This window comes from Lissotriton helveticus, chromosome 4_1 (assembly GCF_964261635.1).
Source record: "Lissotriton helveticus chromosome 4_1, aLisHel1.1, whole genome shotgun sequence".
Taxonomy (NCBI): Eukaryota; Metazoa; Chordata; class Amphibia; order Caudata; family Salamandridae; genus Lissotriton; species Lissotriton helveticus.
In genome coordinates this window covers 2,112,333,522-2,112,354,404 of record NC_136063.1, presented here as the reverse complement: position 1 = coordinate 2,112,354,404, position 20,883 = coordinate 2,112,333,522, and the positions used below count along the sequence as shown (strand labels likewise).

General features: G+C 42.1%; 1 protein-coding gene across 1 annotated transcript in view; it reads left to right on the top strand.

The window, feature by feature from the left end:
• Positions 1–15,891, top strand: part of AMMECR1 (AMMECR nuclear protein 1) — a 601,030-nt gene extending 585,139 nt beyond the window's left edge. Inside the window, exon 6 of the mRNA XM_078688798.1 lies at positions 11,839–15,891. Coding sequence (XP_078544924.1) covers positions 11,839–11,953 — 115 coding nt within the window. The 3' untranslated portion in view covers positions 11,954–15,891. The remainder of the gene's footprint in view (positions 1–11,838) is intronic.
• Positions 15,892–20,883: the final 4,992 nt, after the last annotated feature.

The following is a 20,883-nucleotide window of genomic DNA, read 5'->3' as shown; positions in this document are numbered from 1 at the left end:
TTAGCAATGTATTCATATGTATTAGCAAGCTCTCTCCAGTTGTGGAATCTTAAGCTGTAATCTAGACTGTCGGAGTGCTTTGGACTGGTTGCCTAGTGCTCTCTATCAGTTGCTTTTGGGTGTCCTGTGGATGAGACCTTTATATAAGCTGTTACTTGAATAAAGGAGATTGGATCTCAAACTACCGGTTCATGGTACTTCTTCATACTGACAAGCGGGAACTCAACCCATGGTCCACTCTTCACCTCAAAAGAATGAAGAATCAAGGTCTCAACACAACCAAGCTGTTTCTACAAATTTAAGGTATTTTGCGCGCTGAGCTTTTTCAGGATATCCCCTTTAATTCTGACATCGACTCTTGCATAGACTGCCTCATTGTGTAACTAATTTCGTAAGCTTCAGCGCAGCATAACTTTTCAACTCTATTTCAAAAAGACTTCTCACTCAACCAAAAGTTGGCATGCTTAAGCGCAACTACAGCCACCTTTAATTTGAAACACTTCTTACACAGCTAGAACCCATTATGTTCAAGCACAACAACTATTTAAAAAAAACACATCTTTACCGGTGCGCGCTGAGTTCTGCCACTCTCGCGCTCACATCACGCTTCGGCTCCATTGTTAGCTTCAGAGATCAGTGACACGTCCAAGCCTGGCGTCACTGTGCAGTGCCGCATGCTGTTGCTAGGCAATAGAAAATCCTTTTCATGACGCATGAAGCCCGACGTCACTGCGCTGATCTTCATACCTTTGCGGGGCAATTGGAATTTCTCGGGAAGAGGTGTTAAGCCCTCCGTCACTGCGTTTGGCCGTGTGATGTTGCCTGGCAACCCAAAGGCATTCTTCTTGATTACGCCTTTAGCCTTCCGCCATGGTGTCTAGCCGCGTGCTGTTGCTGGGCAACCAACACCCACACGTTATCATCTCTTCGTCGATCTTCTGCTCAAACGATGCGCTGGTGCACTCCGCAACCGTGTCATACTTCACAACTCGCTGACACACACAGCATCTACAAATTGATGTATCATTTAAGGAAAACACAATAAATCCGTTTCCTATTTCTGTGCTGACACACACAGCTGATGCGCACAGCAACCATGTCATACTTCACAACTCGCTGACGCGCACAGCATTCATTTTATTGCGTGTCAATGCTTCATCTATTTAAAAAAAGAAGTGAGAGAAATACTTTCACTTTGGCTTCTCTGGCAAGTTTCTTCTTCCTGTAACAGCTCGCTGACACACACAGCATCTACAATTTGGTGTGTCATTTAAAGAAAACACAATAAATAAGTTTCTTCTTTATGCGCTGACACGAACAGCTTTTCTTCTGATTACTCATTCTCACGCTGATGTGCACAGCGTCTGTTTTGATCTCACATATCTTGCTACTGAACCAAATTTATTTTATTATGTTGATTTGCACAATGCTCATATTTACAACTTACGCTGACGTGCACAACATTTCAAACCAAAAAGAAAAGTGGAAACCGCAACCTTTATTTAATTTAATTAGCCTCTTTTAAACGAAAATATGCAGAATGTCACTCCTCTGCCGTTCTTCCTCTCCAACCCTGGGAATCCTCCTATCCGTTGGTAGAAGTGGAAGAAATTCTTTTTAATTTATGCAAGAGTATGCAGAGTATCTTTAAGTGCAGAAAGGAAGTCTGCATTATTACTATACTGTCTGGACTCAGAAGGCAAAGAAGTGTTTGAACATCTCCCGGATTTAGGCGACAATGAATCCGATAACCTCAACGGGTTTGAAATTAATTTAAAAAAAATCTCAATAAACATTACCTACCAAAAGTCAGTACCATTTTGGAACGCTACTATTTTGGAAGGCGCACACAAAAGCATGAAGAATCAGTTGAAACATATGTCACTGCTCTTAGCAAATTGGGAGCTACATGTAGGTTTGAAGCTCTCTTGAGGAGAGGATTCGTGATCAATTCATGCTGGGATGCAATATAGAAAAAGTGAAAGACTAACTTTGGCAAAAGGATGGCCCCAAGCTAGATGAGGTGGTCTCCATAGCCAAACGAATAGAACACTCTTGCTTGTGTTGAACTCATTAAAAAGGAAAAGTCTGTCCCAGAAGAGAAAGTTCACTATGTTTCTAAGAAACAAACGAACACCAAATCTACACCTAAGCCCATTTGGAAACCACGTGAATTCATTCCTTTTTCTACCACTTCTAAGCCTGGTGGTGCCGTCAAGATAATATGCTTTTGATGTAATGCCATCGGTCATCTAGCCAACGACCAGTCTTGTCCTGCTCTCACTTCGAATTGCTTGATCTGTGGGAAAATTGGTCACTTTACTAAAAGCCTGTAGAGCACAAAAAACAAAGGCAGGCGAGTCAAAGAAATGTCAGTTGAAGATGAAAGACTCTGAGTATGATAGTCTAGATTGTGGGGAAGTCTTCTTACTGAACAGCAACAACAAATGCAAAGGGCTTGTAGATGATGTATAAGTAAATGACTGCAAAATCAAAATGCTTTTTTACTCGGGTGCAAAGATTTCTCTTGTACCTAAAGACTTCTTTAGCAAAAAAATCTTTGTGGGAAAGTGTATAAGCCTGATATTAAGCCTCTAGCTATGGTGGACAACCGATTAAACTTGTAGGCTATTTCATGGGCAACATTGAATTTAAGGGAAGTCTAACTGCAGGCAAATTCTACATCTCTTGTAGGGGCGATAGTATAATCTGCTGGCTACACCATGGTGACCTAGGTGTATCTTTGGTTCCAGGCGGAGATCCCTGCATCCTCCTCAGAGACCTCCCCTCCAATTCAGTCTCTTTGAAAGCAGTATCTTGGAATAAGTATTCGTGCTCAGCCTTGCGCTCAGAATTCAATTCTGTAACATGTTGGGTTGTCTCTCTGACTACACTCATAAGATTATTTTAAAACCAGATGCTGTCCCCGTGATGTGTAAAGTACGTAGTGTGCCTTTGGCAATGCACGAGCCGATGTGCTCAGAATTGGAAAAGCTGAAGAGCCGAGGTATCATAGTTGAGACTGAGGCATGTTAATGGTTAGCTCCAGTGGTTCTTGCTCGCATGGCCTCTGGGGAGGTACGCTTGTGTGTTGATATTCATGCGCTCAATCGTGAGGTTGTGGCTGACAGATACCCTCATCCCTTGATGTCAGGGCAGCTTATCATCAAGTCAAAATTGATGGTTCCATGAACCTCACTGCTTTTATAACTCCCTTCGGCTTCACACGCCTCCCATTCAGATTAATTTCAGCAGCTTCTGTGTTTCAAAGGATCATGGAAGATGTGTTGAGTGATATTGACGGGGTCAAAATTTACCAAGATGACGTGCTGGTTCATGGCTCCTCTCAAGAAGAACATGATGTTAGACTAAGGGCTGTTCTTGAGCGTTTTGCAGCAAGGGGTCTGACTTTACGGGAAGACAAGTGTAAGTTTAATGTTGCTAAAATTGATTATCTGGGTCTGTTTAACAGAGGGTGGTGTTAAACCTAAAGAACGCCTGGTGAGGGCCATTAATGAACTCCCCATCCCACAGTCCAGAGATGAACTTGTCGCTTTCCTAGGAATGGCAGAGTACTATTTTGCATGTCCAACCCCTAACCTAAGATCACTTTTAAAAAAGGGGGTAAAATTTGCGTGGTCCTCAGTGTCAAGCTGAGTTGGACTATGTCTAACAAGCTCTCAACTCTGCTCCTTCCCTTCAGAGTTTCGATATTTCTTCAAAGTCTGTACTTCTCACCGACGCCAGTTCATGTGGCTTAGGTGCTGTCCTCAGACAAGTAAAGGACGGCAAGGAAGTTACCATTCTATTTCTCTCTAGGACCTTAGTTGGTCCTGAACTCCTCTATTCTGTGATCGTAAAAGAGGCACTATGTATCTTCTGGTCAATCAAGAAATTGAAAAAGTTTCTCTGGGGCAGTCCTTTTGTCCAATCAGATCACAAGCCATTAAAAGATGTGTTCTGCAAAAAAGGGCTGGATGCGGTTTCCTCCAGGATATGTAAGTGGGTAATTGCTCTACAAGATTTTAATTTTGTAGTGCAGTACATACCTGGAGTTGAAAATAAAGTTGCGGACTGTCATTCTCACTTGGTGCCTGAGCTAGATGAAGGAGCTTCTCTTAGCCCTTAAGATTCATGGAAAGTTGATGAATTTAGAGTGTGAAATTGTGGAAAACGTAGTTTCAGAAATCGAGTGGAGAAATGCAATGAGTAAGGATACAGATTTCAATTAAATTTGCAATCTTGTATCAACAGGTTGGCCTTGCTCAAAGAATGAGAATGCGCGTAAGTTCTGAAATGTAAAGGATGAACTCTGTGAGTGAGGGGTTGCTTTGGAGAGGTACTAGACTGGTCTGTCCTGTCAGGACTAAGATTGTCCAAAAGGCTCCCCAGGGACATCAAGGTATATAAAAAACAAAGGAAAGAGTGCGTTTACACTTCTGCTGCCGGGTATTGATATTCTTGTCGAGCGATTGATAATAAACTGCATAGAATGCTACTCTTCTGACAAAGTGCGCAAAACCAGGGTGCAACCAATGGTTGTACGGGAGGCACCCACACGATGCTGGCAAGATGTGGTTCTAGACCTCTTGGGACCTATTTCTTGTAAAACCTGACAATTTTACGTTCTAGTTCTTATTGACATGTTTTCAAGATGACCTGAGATTAAAGTCACACAATGCATAGAAACCAGAAACATCACCAAGTTTTTAAAAGACATCTTCTGTAGCGAAGGATTTCCCGAATCTCTTCTGACGGACAGCGGTGTCCACTTTGTCTCAAGGGAGATGGAGGAATTCTTAATCAATAAAGATATTAAACACAAACGTTGTTCTCTCTACCATCCCGAATGCAACGGCATGGTAGAGCGGTTCAACCGTGTACTCCGAGTTCATCCAGCTAGCCAAATAGGAAGCAAGGCAAGGACTGCAAAGCTGAAATTCACAAGTGTCATGGTCTACAGAATCACACCCCACTCTACCACAGGCAAGATTCCTTTTGAGCTGTTTAGGGGGCGTACCCTGAACACCTACATGTTTCAGTCTTGGATGAGTGGTAAGAGTCCTGAGGTTATGAATACTGGTGATACTCTTTGGTTGGCTAAACAGCACCTCAAGTCCACTATGAGGAAAATGAATTCTGATGCCAGACAAGCCGTGGCTCACAAAAATGTACACATTGGTGATCATGTGAAGGTACGCCTTCCTCATAAGTCTGCTGGGTCAAAGTTCTCTTCTCCCTTTAGGGTTGTCAAGCTCTTCTAGAATGCGGTGAAACTAGATGATGGGCGTATCTGGAACTTAAATAGGATTGCCCCTATGTCCGCTTTTGTGTCCAGTCATACAAAGAATTGCTCCAATCCAGCCAATCAAACTAATCATTCTAATGTCAATACTCCTCTGCGTAGGAGCTCTCATACATGTAGAGCTCCTGTGGCGTTACATGACTGTTACGTAGTAACTGCAATTTATGGAAACCCTTCCATTCTCTAGACTTGTTTCTTTGTTTGCTGTAATCCTTCTCTTTTGTTTTTTAGGTCTCGTGACCTATCAATGCGCATGCGCATTGAGAGAAGCGAGACTATAGGGCTTTAAACAAAGTTTACCTAACTGTGGCGATTTGGTGCTGTGCCCGTGGCTTTTAGGTCAATGCGCAAGCGCATTGACCTAAAATGCGCGTGCACATCACCAAATCGCCGTCTGTTCCCGCAGCCGCACTCCAGGCCCCTGCTGCTTTCACACCCTCTCCCCGCTCCGCCCCCTCCCCTGCCCGCCGTGTCGCATTTCTCCTCCCCCCCCTTCTCTGCCTTCCCTCCGTCGCTCGGCCCCCTCCCCTGACTGCCGTGTCGCATCACCAATTTAGGAGCCAAAATCAGAATTGAGTAAAACATTCTCAGCGAAATAATTAGCAACACAAACCTGCTACACCAACTTGCGCAGAAAGTAGTCATACCCCATAGATCACGTGATCTACCAAGACTTCAAACAAAGTGTCACAACTCTATAGGTTAGCTTAAGGAACAAAGGACATGCACCCCACTGCATACATTATGGAGAAACAACACTGAAAATACTCTAGCCCCACACGGCTTTGGCTAAGGTCACCATGGCGCACCCACCATTTGGAACTCATTCAAAGGGAAATCTTAAAGTCCAATGGCCGGCGGCCGCCTTTGAAGTGAAGCTTAGCTTCACTTCAAAGGTATCCGCTCCCCCCGCCCCCTGCTTCACACGTCTCACGGCCGGCAGGCCGGCTCGTATTTCTCCTCCCTCCCTCGCCTCCCTCCCTCAGCACTGACGACGCGAAAGATTTACCTCCAGCAGAACGTGTCTCATCGAAATCACAATTGAAAGAAGCCTGCAGAGCCAGGCAGAGATACCTGAATTGTGCACCAACACAAGATAACGTACAACAATTAGCTGCCATTTTTTTCAGTTAAGTGAGGCGAGTTTCACGTGACCGACACCGAGCCACCGTGAAACCTGCTGGACGGGAAGTTCCAGTTTTAAATCCACGGCCGCTTCAGGGGCGTGCACCACTCTCTGTACACAACAACAGAAGCACACATGCACTGCGGGTCGCGCGCCTCTCCACGCCTGACAGTGAGGCCTGTTTACGTGCATCCTCTTACCTGCGCTCACCCCGTCTCGTGGTGCTTTGTTTTTCTGCCCATCTGGCGCCTTCCTGTCCAAGTACTTTGTGATGTGCTCGGGCAATCCCTTCAAAGGGGCGACAGGTGGAACCAGAATGAAGATTGAGCGTTGTCTGATTGCGCTTAACCCACCTCATCACGGAAAGGTGTTTTTGACGCTATTTTTTATAGGCTTTTACAGACTTCCCGTTCAAATCCTCAAGTTACAATACATTATGTGGAGGTTAAATATGAACTGCTACGGTCTAATTTGAAAAGGTATATTTTTAATATTGGTTATTCGATTCTTAATTTATGAATAGTTCTACCAAATGCTTTGATACCTACGTGCACCCAGGGCTCACATAATGTGTGTCCTTCATTTATATGTGCAGTTTGCATCCCATGAGCTGCAGCATTTTATGCCCTAATGGTTAATTTTAGAGCACAAACTTTGTTGGGTTAACAAACCCCAAGGCTCCCCAGTCTTGATTCCACAGCTTGTATATTTGAATGGGTGTTGCTGAACAGTCCTCAGATCGGCATGTTGTGGTTCCTGCTGTAATTGTAGTTACGCATCCACCATGACATCCACCGCCACATCCACCACCACATCCACCACATCATCCACCACATCCACCACCGCCACATCCACCACCACATCCACCATCACAACCACCATCACCACCACATCCACCACCACCACCACATCCACCACCACATCCACCATCCCCTCCACATCCACCATGACATCCACCACAACCACCACCCCATCCACCACCACCACCGCATCCACCACCACCACTGCATCCACCACCACCACCGCATCCACCACCACCACATCCACCACCAACGCATTCACAGCATCCACCATCACATCCACCATCACATCCACCATCACATCCACCATCACATCCACCATCACATCCACCACCACATCCACCACCACATCCACCATCACCTCCACATCCACCATGACATCCACATCCACCACCACATCCACCACCACCGCATCCACCACCACCACCGCATCCACCACCATCACCACACCCACCACCACTACATCCACATCCACTACAACCACCACACCATCCACCACTACCACCACCACCGCATCCACCACCACCACCGCATCCAGCACCACCATCGCATCCACCATCACCACATCCACCGCATCCACCACCACATCCACCATCACCACCACATCCACCATCACCACCACATCCACCATCACCACCACATCCACCATCACCTCGACATCCACCTCCACATCCACCTCCACATCCACCTCCACCTCCACATCCACCTCCACCTCCACCTCCACATCCACCTCCACCTCCACCTCCACATCCACCTCCACATCCACCTCCACATCCACATCCACCACATCCCCCACCACATCCACCACCACCATATCCCCCAGATCCACCACTACCACATCTATATGTGTGTGTGGCTCTGTGTGTGTGTAGGTGCAAATGCAATGTTCTTGGATTTTCGTCACAATAAAATACACTGAACATAATCTTCACAAAAGTTATTTACAAACGTTTAAGCTATTGCCATTATAAATTACAATAACTTTTATTTAAGTATTAATTATTTACAAAATTAAAAGCCATTGTTATTTGTAATATCAAGACATCTAAGTCACGTAAATACAACACACATTGCATTACAAATGCTATAGGTGTCACATTTGAAAAAGTTAAAACTATTGACATTGTAACTGACAAAGCTATTCATTTTGCTACTTTCAAAACCAACACATAAATAAAGTGTCATTTACAATACCAATAGCTCAAACTTTCCTAATGCGAGACCTATTGCATTTCCAATGCTTGTTGTTCGGGAGAAGGTGTGGTATTTATCCATGTAGTTATATACATTAGCAATGTATTCATATGTATTAGCAAGCTCTTTCCTGTTGTGCAATGTTAACATGCTGTAATCTAGAATGTCGGAGTGCTGGAACTGGTTGCCTAGTGCTCTGTCAGTTGCTGTTGGGTGTCCTCTGGATGAGACCTTTATATAAGCTGTTACTTGAATAAAGAAGATTGGATCTCGAACTACCGGTTTATGGTACTTCACAGAGGGGCATTTCGGATGTTTTAAATCACATCCCGCAAGTAGGTTTGCAAGATTGTAAATGGCGCAGAAAAGTGAAAGTGGTGCCCCAACAGTGGCGAAAAACTGCTCCAAGACAAGAAATGACGGCCCATTCAGGGCACAATGTGGGGGGCTGAATATCATCCATCTCCATGTGACTAATACTTCCAAGTATTCATGTTTTGTGGTATGCACCTATTAATGGCAAGCCTGTTTATTCTTTCATTTGTCATTCTTACCCACTCAACATTGCTGCCAGTCAGTTGAATGGAATATTTGGCATGTTAGTATGGCGGCCGAGGATAGAGGATCTGACCTGGAAGGCCCAGCCCTTCCTCTGCCCACTCCTGTTTCTCCAATGACTGTACAGTTGGAGGTTTATAAATGTGATTGTTGATTTGCCTTTATTGCAACAAGTATTGAGAGAGGCAGTTGTGCTGAAATGCGTCTGCTGGCAGAAACTAATCATTTCTATATTCACCCCGTGAGTACCAGCCTTCTTTTAGAAGGAGTAAAACATATGTAGACATGAGTCGGCACTCCAGAATGGTGCACCAGTTTTTTATTTCAGGCCAGACCTAAAAAAAAAAAGGGGGGGGCGATTGCGAGAGTATTGTAATGACTAGAGAAGACTGAAAAATCGGGTTGAAGAGAGAAGTGTATGTGTACTCTCCAAATTTTCAATAAGGTGTGAAGGAAGGATGTGGCCCAACGGCTAGATGCGGTTTGTGGTCGACCTCGAAGCTGGGGCACCAAGTTTGAGTCTCGACAGGGACGCTCAACATCCTGTGATTCTGGGCAAAGCACTTAATGTCCTCATGCCTAACAAAAATGAATGTGTGTCTGTAACTCCATTCATGCTCATGTAAAGCAGCACTGATACCTTCGGGTCGAGTTTGCGCTACATACAACTATAAACCCCCCCTTTAAAAAGCATCAATCCCCTCTCCTTTCCCAGAAAGTGCAAATGAAGTAAAAACATTGATACGATGTATGCTGATGCTTGTATCTAAAATAAACTGTTGGACAACTTTAACTCCCTCTTTGAGCACAATGCTATCCTTGCATACTGCCCATCCTCATAGCAGAAATGGGAACACCAGGGCACGAACGTTGCATTCCACGTCTAATACAACAAAATAGACACTAGTTTGTAAACGTTTTGCACACAAAGTGAATGTACATGTTGTTCGTCCAGTATTCAAAGGTTCAAACCTGCATCGCTAATTAAGCACATTTCTCGTTCACTCTGGCTCAGTCTGTTTTTTTATGTTTTAGTTCCAAGGAAATTGCTCATTATTAACAGATAATCATAAGATCAGGTGTATGCAAAGATCACAGTAAAAACCCATGTTGTAGGTTGGGTAATGTATACTGTATTGCAACAGTGGGATCACTTTTATCATGGGACATAAAGACAGAGGTCAATATCACTAAGAGGTTGCTCTAAGTATCTCTACATCCTGCTAATCAAGACGTGGGTACCGACACTAAGCAACCTATAAGAAGCTCCCTTTCCTTAATTTCCTGCCATGTTCCATCAGTGCTGCACCAGCAAACCATGAGTATTGGTATTCAGGTCTGCAGGTAGGGCTACATCATGGTCAATGAAAATCTAGGCTGAACCAGTTACTTTTTAAATTTGCCAACTACGCTGTTGCAGCCTGTGTTGTAGAATTACTGAGTGAGTCTGAACTTTGGTAGTGCTTTGGGAGCAAGTAACAGTTTCCAACAGCTTACCCTGCAATGGTAGGTTGGAACTCGGATAATCCTCTAGAGCAGAGGAGGTTTGCTTGATTACCACCATCATGGGGGTGTTCATTCTTTCAAGGAGAAGCTCGCACTCCCCTACCACTTCTGAAAGAGCAGGTAATGCAAGATGTTCCTCTTTGGCCCAGATCTGATCCAGGGTCAGTCACCAAGATTGAATGCACACAGCCTGAAATATGCAGTTGCAATAGCAGCACTTTTTAAAAATGTAATCTACACTTTTTGGAGTTGCAGGTTCACTTTCCTCTGCTACTTGAAGTGCATGCACCTGAGCAAATATGTACTCGTTAAACCCATGAGGAGAAACTTCTCTTCCAAACAAAGATGTTCCATTGTTTCAGTAATTACTAGAGATTGTCTCAAATTTACGTGAGGACTTCCTGCTCCAATTACCTATCATGGTGTTCTTACATTGAGCTAGTGCCTATTTTGAATGTGAACCCTACAGTGGTTCGAAAAGGAGGAGGCTTTTGCAGAAGCCCATAACTTCGGCTCAACTTAATTGGTGCTAATCCCTAGTTTATTTGCTGCTCTTTGGGAAGGATACTTTACATCTTCATTTTTATTGGTGGGGATCTTGTTCAAGTAATCTTAAAGACTTTCAGTTTTGACTGGTGTAATCCTACCCTATATCAGTTTTTAATAAGGTATTTTCTGTGGCATTCTGCTGATTTTCATCTGTTGGGTACATGTGTGGGGTAGCCACTGGTGGTGTCTGACCAATGCAAGGAATAAAACTAAAAAAAGCTGCCTGCCTGGAAAGCTTTATTTTCAGGTCATTAATATGTGTGATAATGGAATTATTTGCGAACCCTCCTGTCTAAAGAAAATAAGTATTCTCATAATGGTACTTCATTGTAACTGTGATTTGAAATGCAATAAACCTACTTTTAAATGAAGGTAACTCGCTTTTGATAACTTGACATCCTGCTGTCAGTGCACTGAAAAAGGTCAGTCTTGTCAGATGCATAGATTTTATTTGTAGCATAATATAAGATTATTCTAAGCAATTCAAGACGTGAAAGTTTTAACCGCTACCGCGTTTTCCTGCTGTGCGCTGGAATTTGAAAAATGCGCGGTTTGTGACAAAGCCAGCTCATCATCCGCGTAGCGCAGGTAACGCCCATGACGAGCTGGCTTTGTCATCCGCATCGAAGGGGTTAACAGACTATGTTTGCTAATTACGTTAAAGCCAAATCAAAATAATGCATTAGCCTTTTTACAGTGAACCTGTCCTTATCTCTGCCATCATTGTTTAAAAATGTTCTTGTGTTGCGAAAGTGTGAATATTAGTCCTTGACCTCCATTTTTTTTATTTTTTTATTTAGGTACCGTAGCGAGAAGATGACTATGAGTTATGCGGAATATCTTGCTCATCGTCAGCATCACCACTTTCAAAATGGCATTGGGCACCCTCTTCCACCATACAACCATTATTCCTGACACTGAGCCGCATGACCAGTCACTAGACCTCTCTGCAGACCTCTTCCCAGGAGACCCAGCCCCCTCTTGGTCTAGCTATCTCTATTATTGTACTATTTTATGATGATAGTTTCCGTTGCCTTGAAACTGCTCATCTTATTTGGTGAGTTCATCAGGGCAACGGAAGGGAAAGCTGCATTAAGACACCATTTTTTTTTTTGTTACTGAAGAGACTTAGTTTTTTGCAGCATATAATCCCTTTTCTTCCATTATTCAATTTACACCGAAATTTGATTTACATTGAAATACATTAATCTGGTGTTGCTGTGACTGTGGATGGAAGGAACAGTTAAGGAAATACTCTGCGAAGCAGTTTTGACTGTGCATTGATTAGCAGTTGTGTAGATGTATGAAACATATCAAACAAGTGACCCCATCATTAGTGAGGACTTGGTTCAGCGAGGTGTAGTGCACTGAAATGGGCGGTCAGATCAACTTTAACAATTCAAAACAGGCTGAACCCTCCCCACTTTTCATCTCCCACTTTAGATTTCTGCTTTTTGACAGTTTTGTTTGCCGTCTTCCCATCATACAAATTTTTCTCAAATATGATCATTTATTAGATCATTTTATTACGCCCTGCAAACAGTTCTAGCTCTAATTTGAAGTCTCTGAACATCTGGGCTAATAACATTCAAAATAGTGCTTTTCCGTGGTTCCTTGCTAAAGTGCGGAACGCTATATGATTAAGGATTTCATGTATTTAAAATAATTGGGCAAAATCAGCTTCAAACTAAATTGTCCACTAGTTCACTTTTGAAGCAAGCAAGGCACAGAGCAATGGGAAAACACTGAAACCAGAAAAATGTGGGTTTCAATCACGTAAAGAAGTCTACTTTGTTCAACAGCTATTTGGCCAGCATTTGGGACACCAAAATTGCATGCTTGGATCAATAACATGCATGCTTTTCGCCCTCGCTCCAAGTGTTGTATGTTTTCGTCTTGTCTGGCAAACATACCTGATCCACATAGGTTATGCCTTTTCCCGAACTTGTTCTGTGACAGCGAGCCTGCATTGTGGAAGAGTGCCCAGAGCTAAAAAAAATATATATATATATATATATTGTAATTCGAAGTTTTTTATGATGGTGGCATAGACCAGGTGGCAAATTATAAATGTTATCTATCTTGCAGTGCTTGCAGTGTAACACTGGAGAACTAGGGGTAAGGAATGGTTTATTCGGAACTTTAGTGCACAATACATCGTAGCTCGGAGATTGCGACCATTGCAGCTTACACTGTACAGAAAATAGATGTCCGATATTAAAGTATACATGCTTTGTGTGCGGAAAACCCATCTGTATGGATGCATGAACAAACGCTCATTTCAATATTGGATGTGCCACGTTTGGGCTAATCAGTGCATGTGTTGACTAGTTGGCTGCTCGTTTATTTTGAATCGGATTTGGTTATACATAAAGTGAAGAATGTTGTGATCCTTCATTTTATGATCATTTGTATTCCTTCATCCACAGTATTTGCTGTCCAAATGAACTTTATTTCAGTTGTGATGCCTTAAAACAATCGGGGGGCCTGAAAATTTAGCAGCCAAGTACTTGTGCAAGTTTATTTTGAAGAGAATACAGAAAATGATCGACCACCAATCTGTAAATAGTTCAAGTGACTTTAGACTCCTTGTTTGGTTTGGAAAAGTATGATTCATTGGCTTTGTGACTTTGCCTTTTTAGTTGAAACTTTTAAAACATTTAGGAATACTTGGCTGGTAAATTTGGTCCTTTTTAAGCACAAGCTGAATGTGTGCTGCAAAAATACATTTCAGAAGTCCATCAATATTGTCACAAAATCTCACCTTTTCCATCATCTCGTTACAGATCTCTCATTCTATAGAATGAGTGAATCTGTCCTTAGAACCTTTTTTTACGAAATCTATTATGAATATATTTAAAGGTGCTAATCATCCTTGGGTAGGTCACGTGACTGGTCATGCGGACTCAAATCATATCAGATTTTTTAAAATCCTCGATATATGCAGATGTTATACAATGTTTCTTACCAGTGTAATAACGATATACTGATGAAATAACAATCCTGCAGGTTTGACAAGGACGAGGTCAGCAATAGTTCCCACCATGGCTTGAGGGGTGGGTGGGGGTGGGGCGGGGTAATATTTTTGTCTCCTTTTGTACGCAGTATAATAATGCACAGTGCATTTGTCTTTCATTAGTTGTTCACTGACGAATAATGTTCAAAGGGGAGTATACAGACTGCAAGGGTGTGCTTGTAGTGAAATAATGGCAGCCTGTTGGACTGAAAATCTCAGATCTATTAACGTTGCAGATGTCTTTCCTGAAGGCAGTGTTTGGAGCATTTTCGGACCTAGTATATTTTGATTTCATTCGTGCAATTGTCATAAATTACTTGGACGTGATTGGACACGACTTGAAAATGGAATGTGTTATGCTGATGTGTAACACTATTAAATGTAAATAGCACATATTTCAATGTAGAGCTAGTATCATATGCCCTCCCTTGTTTTTCTAAGTTATTTCTCAAGGGATTCGCTTTTATTTTGTTTCATTTTTGAAATCATACGTTTATTTTCTTCTTGGTGTAATATTTTATCATTTACTGACATCCTACTTGTTTTTGCCCTCTCTCCCTTTCAGAAATCATATTTTTAATTGTTGCACTAACATTTTATTCAAAGGAACTACGTGTGATCTTGAAACCTAAAACTTAAACCTAGTAATTTTTCATTAAAATTGCTAATCGGTATCTCTTCATCACACTCTTAGTTGTAACAGCAGTTCTAAAAGGAAATATGTTTTGCTCCTTGCCGATCAAAAATACACTTGTGATCTGTTTAGTTTCCTGTTTTGATTTTTAAATCAAGAGTTGTGGATATATTGGCACACCTGAAGCTTACGTATATGCCCCTTTCTTTTGTCTTGAAATGTGCAGGTTGTTTAAAATTGTCTGGAGTAGGTTACATCTCTTTTGTGTGTTAGATCGAACCAAAGAAGCCTCCAGCCATGCCCAAATGCTGCTCCAAAAGCCTGCCTTTCGTTCCTTACAAAATCCTGCAGGATTAAATGTGTTAACTTTTTTATTTTTGTACAGTTTCTAACTGATTTTTTGCTAGTAATGTTAATTGAATTAAGTTTATTTGAGGAGTTGGAATGAGTCCATCCTCTGTTTAAATGAAGAGGAATTTGTTCCTTTTTTTAAAAAGAAATCCTAATGTGTGCCTCTCAGATTTAAGGATTTCTTGTTACATTCATTCTTGAGACCAGCAATGATTCTTTATATACAAAGATATGTTTTCCTCGTTTTTTATTAAACTGTTTCAGAGAATAATTTCTCTTACTTTGCGCTGGACCCAGTGGCTACACTGGTACAGAACCGCACTGAACAGCAAACCTTTGTTCAGATCTTTTGTAATAACCTATAAGACTGTTTTTGTATATCAAAATTAATTCTTTTCACAATATTGGGATCTAGTATTAAGTTATCTTAGTATTTTATACGTTAAGAAACAAGTAGTACTTTCAATTGGTCACCAGCACAATGAGATATCGGTAATGCAGTGGTGATACTTAAAATGGGTCTACAGCTGCCTGGTGTAGCTTGTAGGCCCCTTTTTTTTCTTCTTTTAGTAACTTGAGTATTGAATACAATTATGTCACCACGAATTACAGGTCCCCTACCTTATGACTAGATCCTCTCCCATCCACATTTAATTGATATTAGTTGGACGAACTTGTCAAAATGGGCATTTTATTATAAGCAAGGAAAAAAATGGCAAAACTGAGGAAAAGGCAAAAAAAATAGAAGGGTATCTGTGGGTCCGTGAGATGGCTGTGGAAAGATATTGTAGTAGTTTTAACACTATTGTTAATACCTTTTTTAATCATTTACCCAATAAAATATGGAAAAGACTCCGCTGGTTCTTCATGTGTTGCCTTACTTATTTCTAGCAATTGGGCCCCATTGCACGTATTAATTGAGACCTGAAACTGTATCACACCTTTACTTCTCATGAAGTCAAGTTATAATATTTTAGCACCCTTTCTGGCTATGACTGTTACAGTTATGTTGCGGTTCAGGGAAAATAGCTTTTGTGCGTAACAATATATGCATAAACAATAGTTTTTTTTATTTTTGAATTGACATAATGTTGACATCTGCCAAAACAGTAGTACAAAACTCAGTTAAAATGTTCTCTAGAGCTAGCCTTCCCAACATGGTATTTGATGCTGAAATACTATTTGGTGTTGTATTCAGATTTTTTCTAAGATGTTTGTACACTATAAGTCTGAAACATATTATATTATATACCATACATTAATCATGTTTAAATGTCAGTTTATTGCTGTCTGGAATGTCCTGAATCTCCTTATAAAAGCCAATTTACTACTTAAATTCAGCTAACAGTAGATCCTGAAGCTCTGGCCAGTAGTCATCCCATATCCCAACTGCTGTTATCAAGATTTTTAGAGATCAGTTAACAATATGCTTCATTAGTTCATCAACACGATTAACACCCTCCCATGCTTTGCAAGTGGGTTTCAGTTGTAGTGCTGAAACTGTAAAGTAGCTGCTGAAAGGCTCTGATATCCGGAAGAACACAAGTTACTATAAATGCACTGCATTCACTAGCCAGATCACCTGTGGTGTCCAAAATGGCTCTATATTGTCACTCTACTGTTTAATATCTATATCATTCCGTTACCTTGTTTGATACGAATGTTTTTTTCTGTATGCAGAAGACACTCCGATACTGCTCAAAATGAACAACTGGCATAAGGGCCAAGACTGTCCATTTAAAGAAATTGTGAAAGTCATGAATAGTTGAATGCACCAATAGCTATCTCAGATTTAAGATTACAAAACACATTTCCTTAATTTCTGGTTTCATGTGTTAAAAAAATAAACCAAAAAACACAGCCCTAGGAGTGATGAGCACAAACTGAATTTGCATACGCAGATTCGCTCATTGGGAAGTTCTGTTTTTGCCACCTGTGAATACTGAAACGCTGCTTCTTTAGCTTTCATCATCAGGTGGCTAAAGAACGGTTTCTAAATCAGTACAATTGAATCATTAAAATGCCACCTTCCTAGGCCTTTCAAAAATTGAATTGCATTGACTAGAGCAGCAGGCAAGCTTATGTTCTGATGGATACTTCAAATGGGTATATCTAATGGACAAGTCTAACTGCCACAGATTCCTCACCCGTAGGTGGCATACTTTTTTTCAAGCAATTCCCTAGTGTACCCATAGACTTCATCGCGCGTCTCTGCGATGATTTTGTCCTGCCACAAAAGTGACGCCGGTGTCTAATATAATCATCTCTCCTTCGCACTCACAGCCGTTCTTTCTGCACCTTGCGACATTGATCCAGATCTCTCCCTCAACTTGTTTGACAGGTTTTTTTTTTACTAATCTTTCCCAAAGTGCAAGGAATATGTTCCCTCCAAAGACTACATGATTTAAGCCCTGCAGGGGATGTCACAAACAGATGTCTTAGATAGACCCTCACCAGGGTGTGCCTCTGTTACTTGGGTTTATTGCATGACTCAGTCATGTGGCAGGGACTGCACCAGGATCTATGTCTGATAGACTTTTTGCTGCAGATTCCTCTCCTTTTGAATATTCCCAGGGTGTCAGACTGGAACCAGAAACTTTTTAGTGGCATATCAGCGCCTCGTCAAGTAATGCTGTGTAGCTCTTCACTGATGTTGTTTTGCTCCAGAAGTGAGGTGTAGGACCCTTACAGGGACACCCCTGTGCGCTGTCTGCTTCTTTCAGCACTACCAGATGTGGATTCTGAGCTCTCCATATCTTTTGGAGACATTACCTCAACATTGTTACCAGTGTGCAAGGGATGTCGCCCCCAAACATTACGGATTTCAAGCCCTATAAGGGTTGTTGCAAACAAATGTATGACAGATCCCCATCAGGTATGCCTATGGTGTCTAGGGTTGTGGGAATTTTAAGTGCTCCCTTTCCGCCTCACCAGTGTCTCTTGGATGTTCACAAAATTGATGGTGGTGGTCGATGCTCATATTTAGCGGTTAGGAATCTCTTTCCCCGCAATGACTGGCTGCTAAAAAAGCAGACTCGCGTGTCAGTTATAGACCCCCTCCAGACGGCAGCAAACCACAAATTATTTGGGTCCTTGATCAACATTCTAGTGACACCAGAGTCCTTCACAGCGGCTCCCATTCATCAGAGCTGTTTTTGACACGCTACTCTTTCAAGCCTTTCCACTGGCTCAACGAGTCTAGGACATTCAGGCTATGATCCCGATATTTCATACTCGTCTGCGTCTGTTCTGACTGGTCCGATTGGGGGCCCCCTTTCTACTGAGTTTGGGTAAGTCTTGGGCATTATACCACCGGGCAACTGAACCCGTCTGCCCAGTGCCCTGATGGAGAGGTTTGCCCTGGTCTTGCATATGGTTGGAAACTTATCTTTTTCAACTGATCTGCCTGTAAAAAAAGTTCAACCGTATGTAGTTGCCTGCGCGGACTGTGTATACGGTTAAAAACCTAACTCTATCAACTGATGTGTTTGTAGTAAGTTTAATTGCATGTAAACACCACCGTCTTTTTCTGTGGTCATCACTGTTTATGGTAAGCAACACAAGCATGCACTGACACACATTGCGATTTGCATCCCTGTGCTTTTAAATGTTGCTTGCAACATGAATGTTTTTAATGTTCTCACTTTCTCACATTCTCACATTTCCTAAGTCTGTCCCCAGAAGGTATGCTACATGTTTATGTGATGTATGCAGGGCATGTTTTTTACACGCCAATTCACCATCCCTGATTGAGTAGTAAAGAATTATTGGTCCCAATGAAATGCCATGATCCTTTCGGACAGTAATATGCATGAAACATGTTGACCATTGATTCGCTAACTGTAGCTAGAGTAAACCGTTATATCTATCTCTTGCTCAATCTACTTTTTTTAACCATGATTAAGGGACCCAGTGATTAAAATAGCCTTTAGTCATTTATAATTACACATTTCTTTCCAGGGTGTGTGAGGCCCCCTGCTCCTAAAAGAACTCACCCTGACCTACTGGTAGACCTAGACCTCCACACAGGAACTGCATGCAATTCCACGTAGCCCTTACCATTTCATCATAGTTAATGGCTTTAATTTGGACTTGGGTTGGGAGCTGTTGGCTTGTAACACTATTGTAGGACAAAGGTTTTTTGAAATTGTCACTATGGATGTCATGTTCATACAAACGTAGGTCCAAGTAATTAATCTCATGAGGGTTATGTTTGATTCAGTTTCACATAAATCTTTTAATTTTAAAAGGCATAAGCCACAAGATTGGTAGCCATTTTATTCCAAATAATCAGAATGTCCTCTATGAAACCTCCATTGAACATTGTATTAGCCCAGTTGTGTGAGTTTGGGCCCCAGGCATGCTCCACCTCAAATAACCCCATGAAAAGGTTAGCACAAGTCTGGGCAAACCTGGAGCCCACGGCTTTTCCTTGTTTTTGGGGGAAACCACACCCCATCATGCAGGAAAACATTTTTAGTCAGGATGATCTTAGCAATTTCGAGCAGCATGGTAGTGTGTTCAAGATGACAGGCATTACAGTTAAAAGAGCAAAACCTAAGGGCCTTTAATCCATGTCTGTCTGTATACAAGTCTACATCCATGGTGACGAACAGAAGATCATTATTATTGTCCAATTGAAAGTCCTCAAAACATCTTTGCGGTCTCTTAGATAGGATGGAACATTTTTGACAGAGTTTTTGGAAGCAGTCTACATATTCAGCCATGTGGTCAGTAGGGGAACCATTGATAGAAATAATGGACCTTCCTGGAGGGATAGCACCCATTTTATGGATGTTGGGTAGTACATACACAAGTATGTCTAGAATGATGTACACATAGGTATTTGTATTCATAGTCCGTTAACAGTCAAGTTTCATGCCAGTCTGAGTCTGGCATTAATGTATTGTTGGATACCAGTAATAGGATTGGAATTGAGTTTTTCAGAACAGGCTTTCTCTTGTAACTGGTAATCTCATCAGCCTTGTTCCCTTTGTCTGCTTCCGACTAGACTACAACTATGACTAGACTGATGTCCTTCGTACGCGCATTTAAGAGCTCTATCGCTTTTGGTCATGTTTGAGCCATGTACACACCTCAGCCTTGTTCATGAGAACAATGCCCCCCCCCTTCCCCTTGTCTGCTTCCGTTATGACTAGACTGTTGTCATTCTTAAGCGCATGTAAGAGCTCTCAACGCTTTTGGTCATGTTTGAGCCATGTACACACTACTGCCATTACAATGTAGATCTTCCATTTTGTGATCAAATTCATCTATCATCCTGTCTTGCATACAGGGTGGCATGAATTTGGACAGCACCCTCAAACAGCTATCACTAATCAGATCTGCCCGTACATTTAAATACATTTGCCAACTAGAATACATCAGCCAAATCTTTAGATTCATCCAAGAATGTAACAACATGTATATCTTTAATGTCGGCAATAGAGAAAGCAGAGTGTGTGCGCGTGCTATCGTTCTTTTTGGCATTTAATTAATAGCATACCTAGCATTGTAGTGCGGCTAAGAAGCGTAACTAAATACTTTAATTGGGAACCTTACTCGAACTCCGGCTCTGCCCCAGTTTCGATTTTGCTACCGAGCGGCCATCTTATTGTTTATTTTCTTTTGCCCGTGGCTCCTCCCCGCCTCTTAGCTGACCCTCCCACACACGGATAGTTTACTATCGCCCCGTCCTCTCCTTCTCTGTGACCACCTGGATTCCCTCCATTACGGTCGCTCACCCTGCACTCGGCTAGCACATCGGACGCTTCTCGCCCAGCTGCCTGCCTGTCCTCAGACCTGCTGCCTGCCTGCCCTGACACAGCGCACTGCGCAATTTAT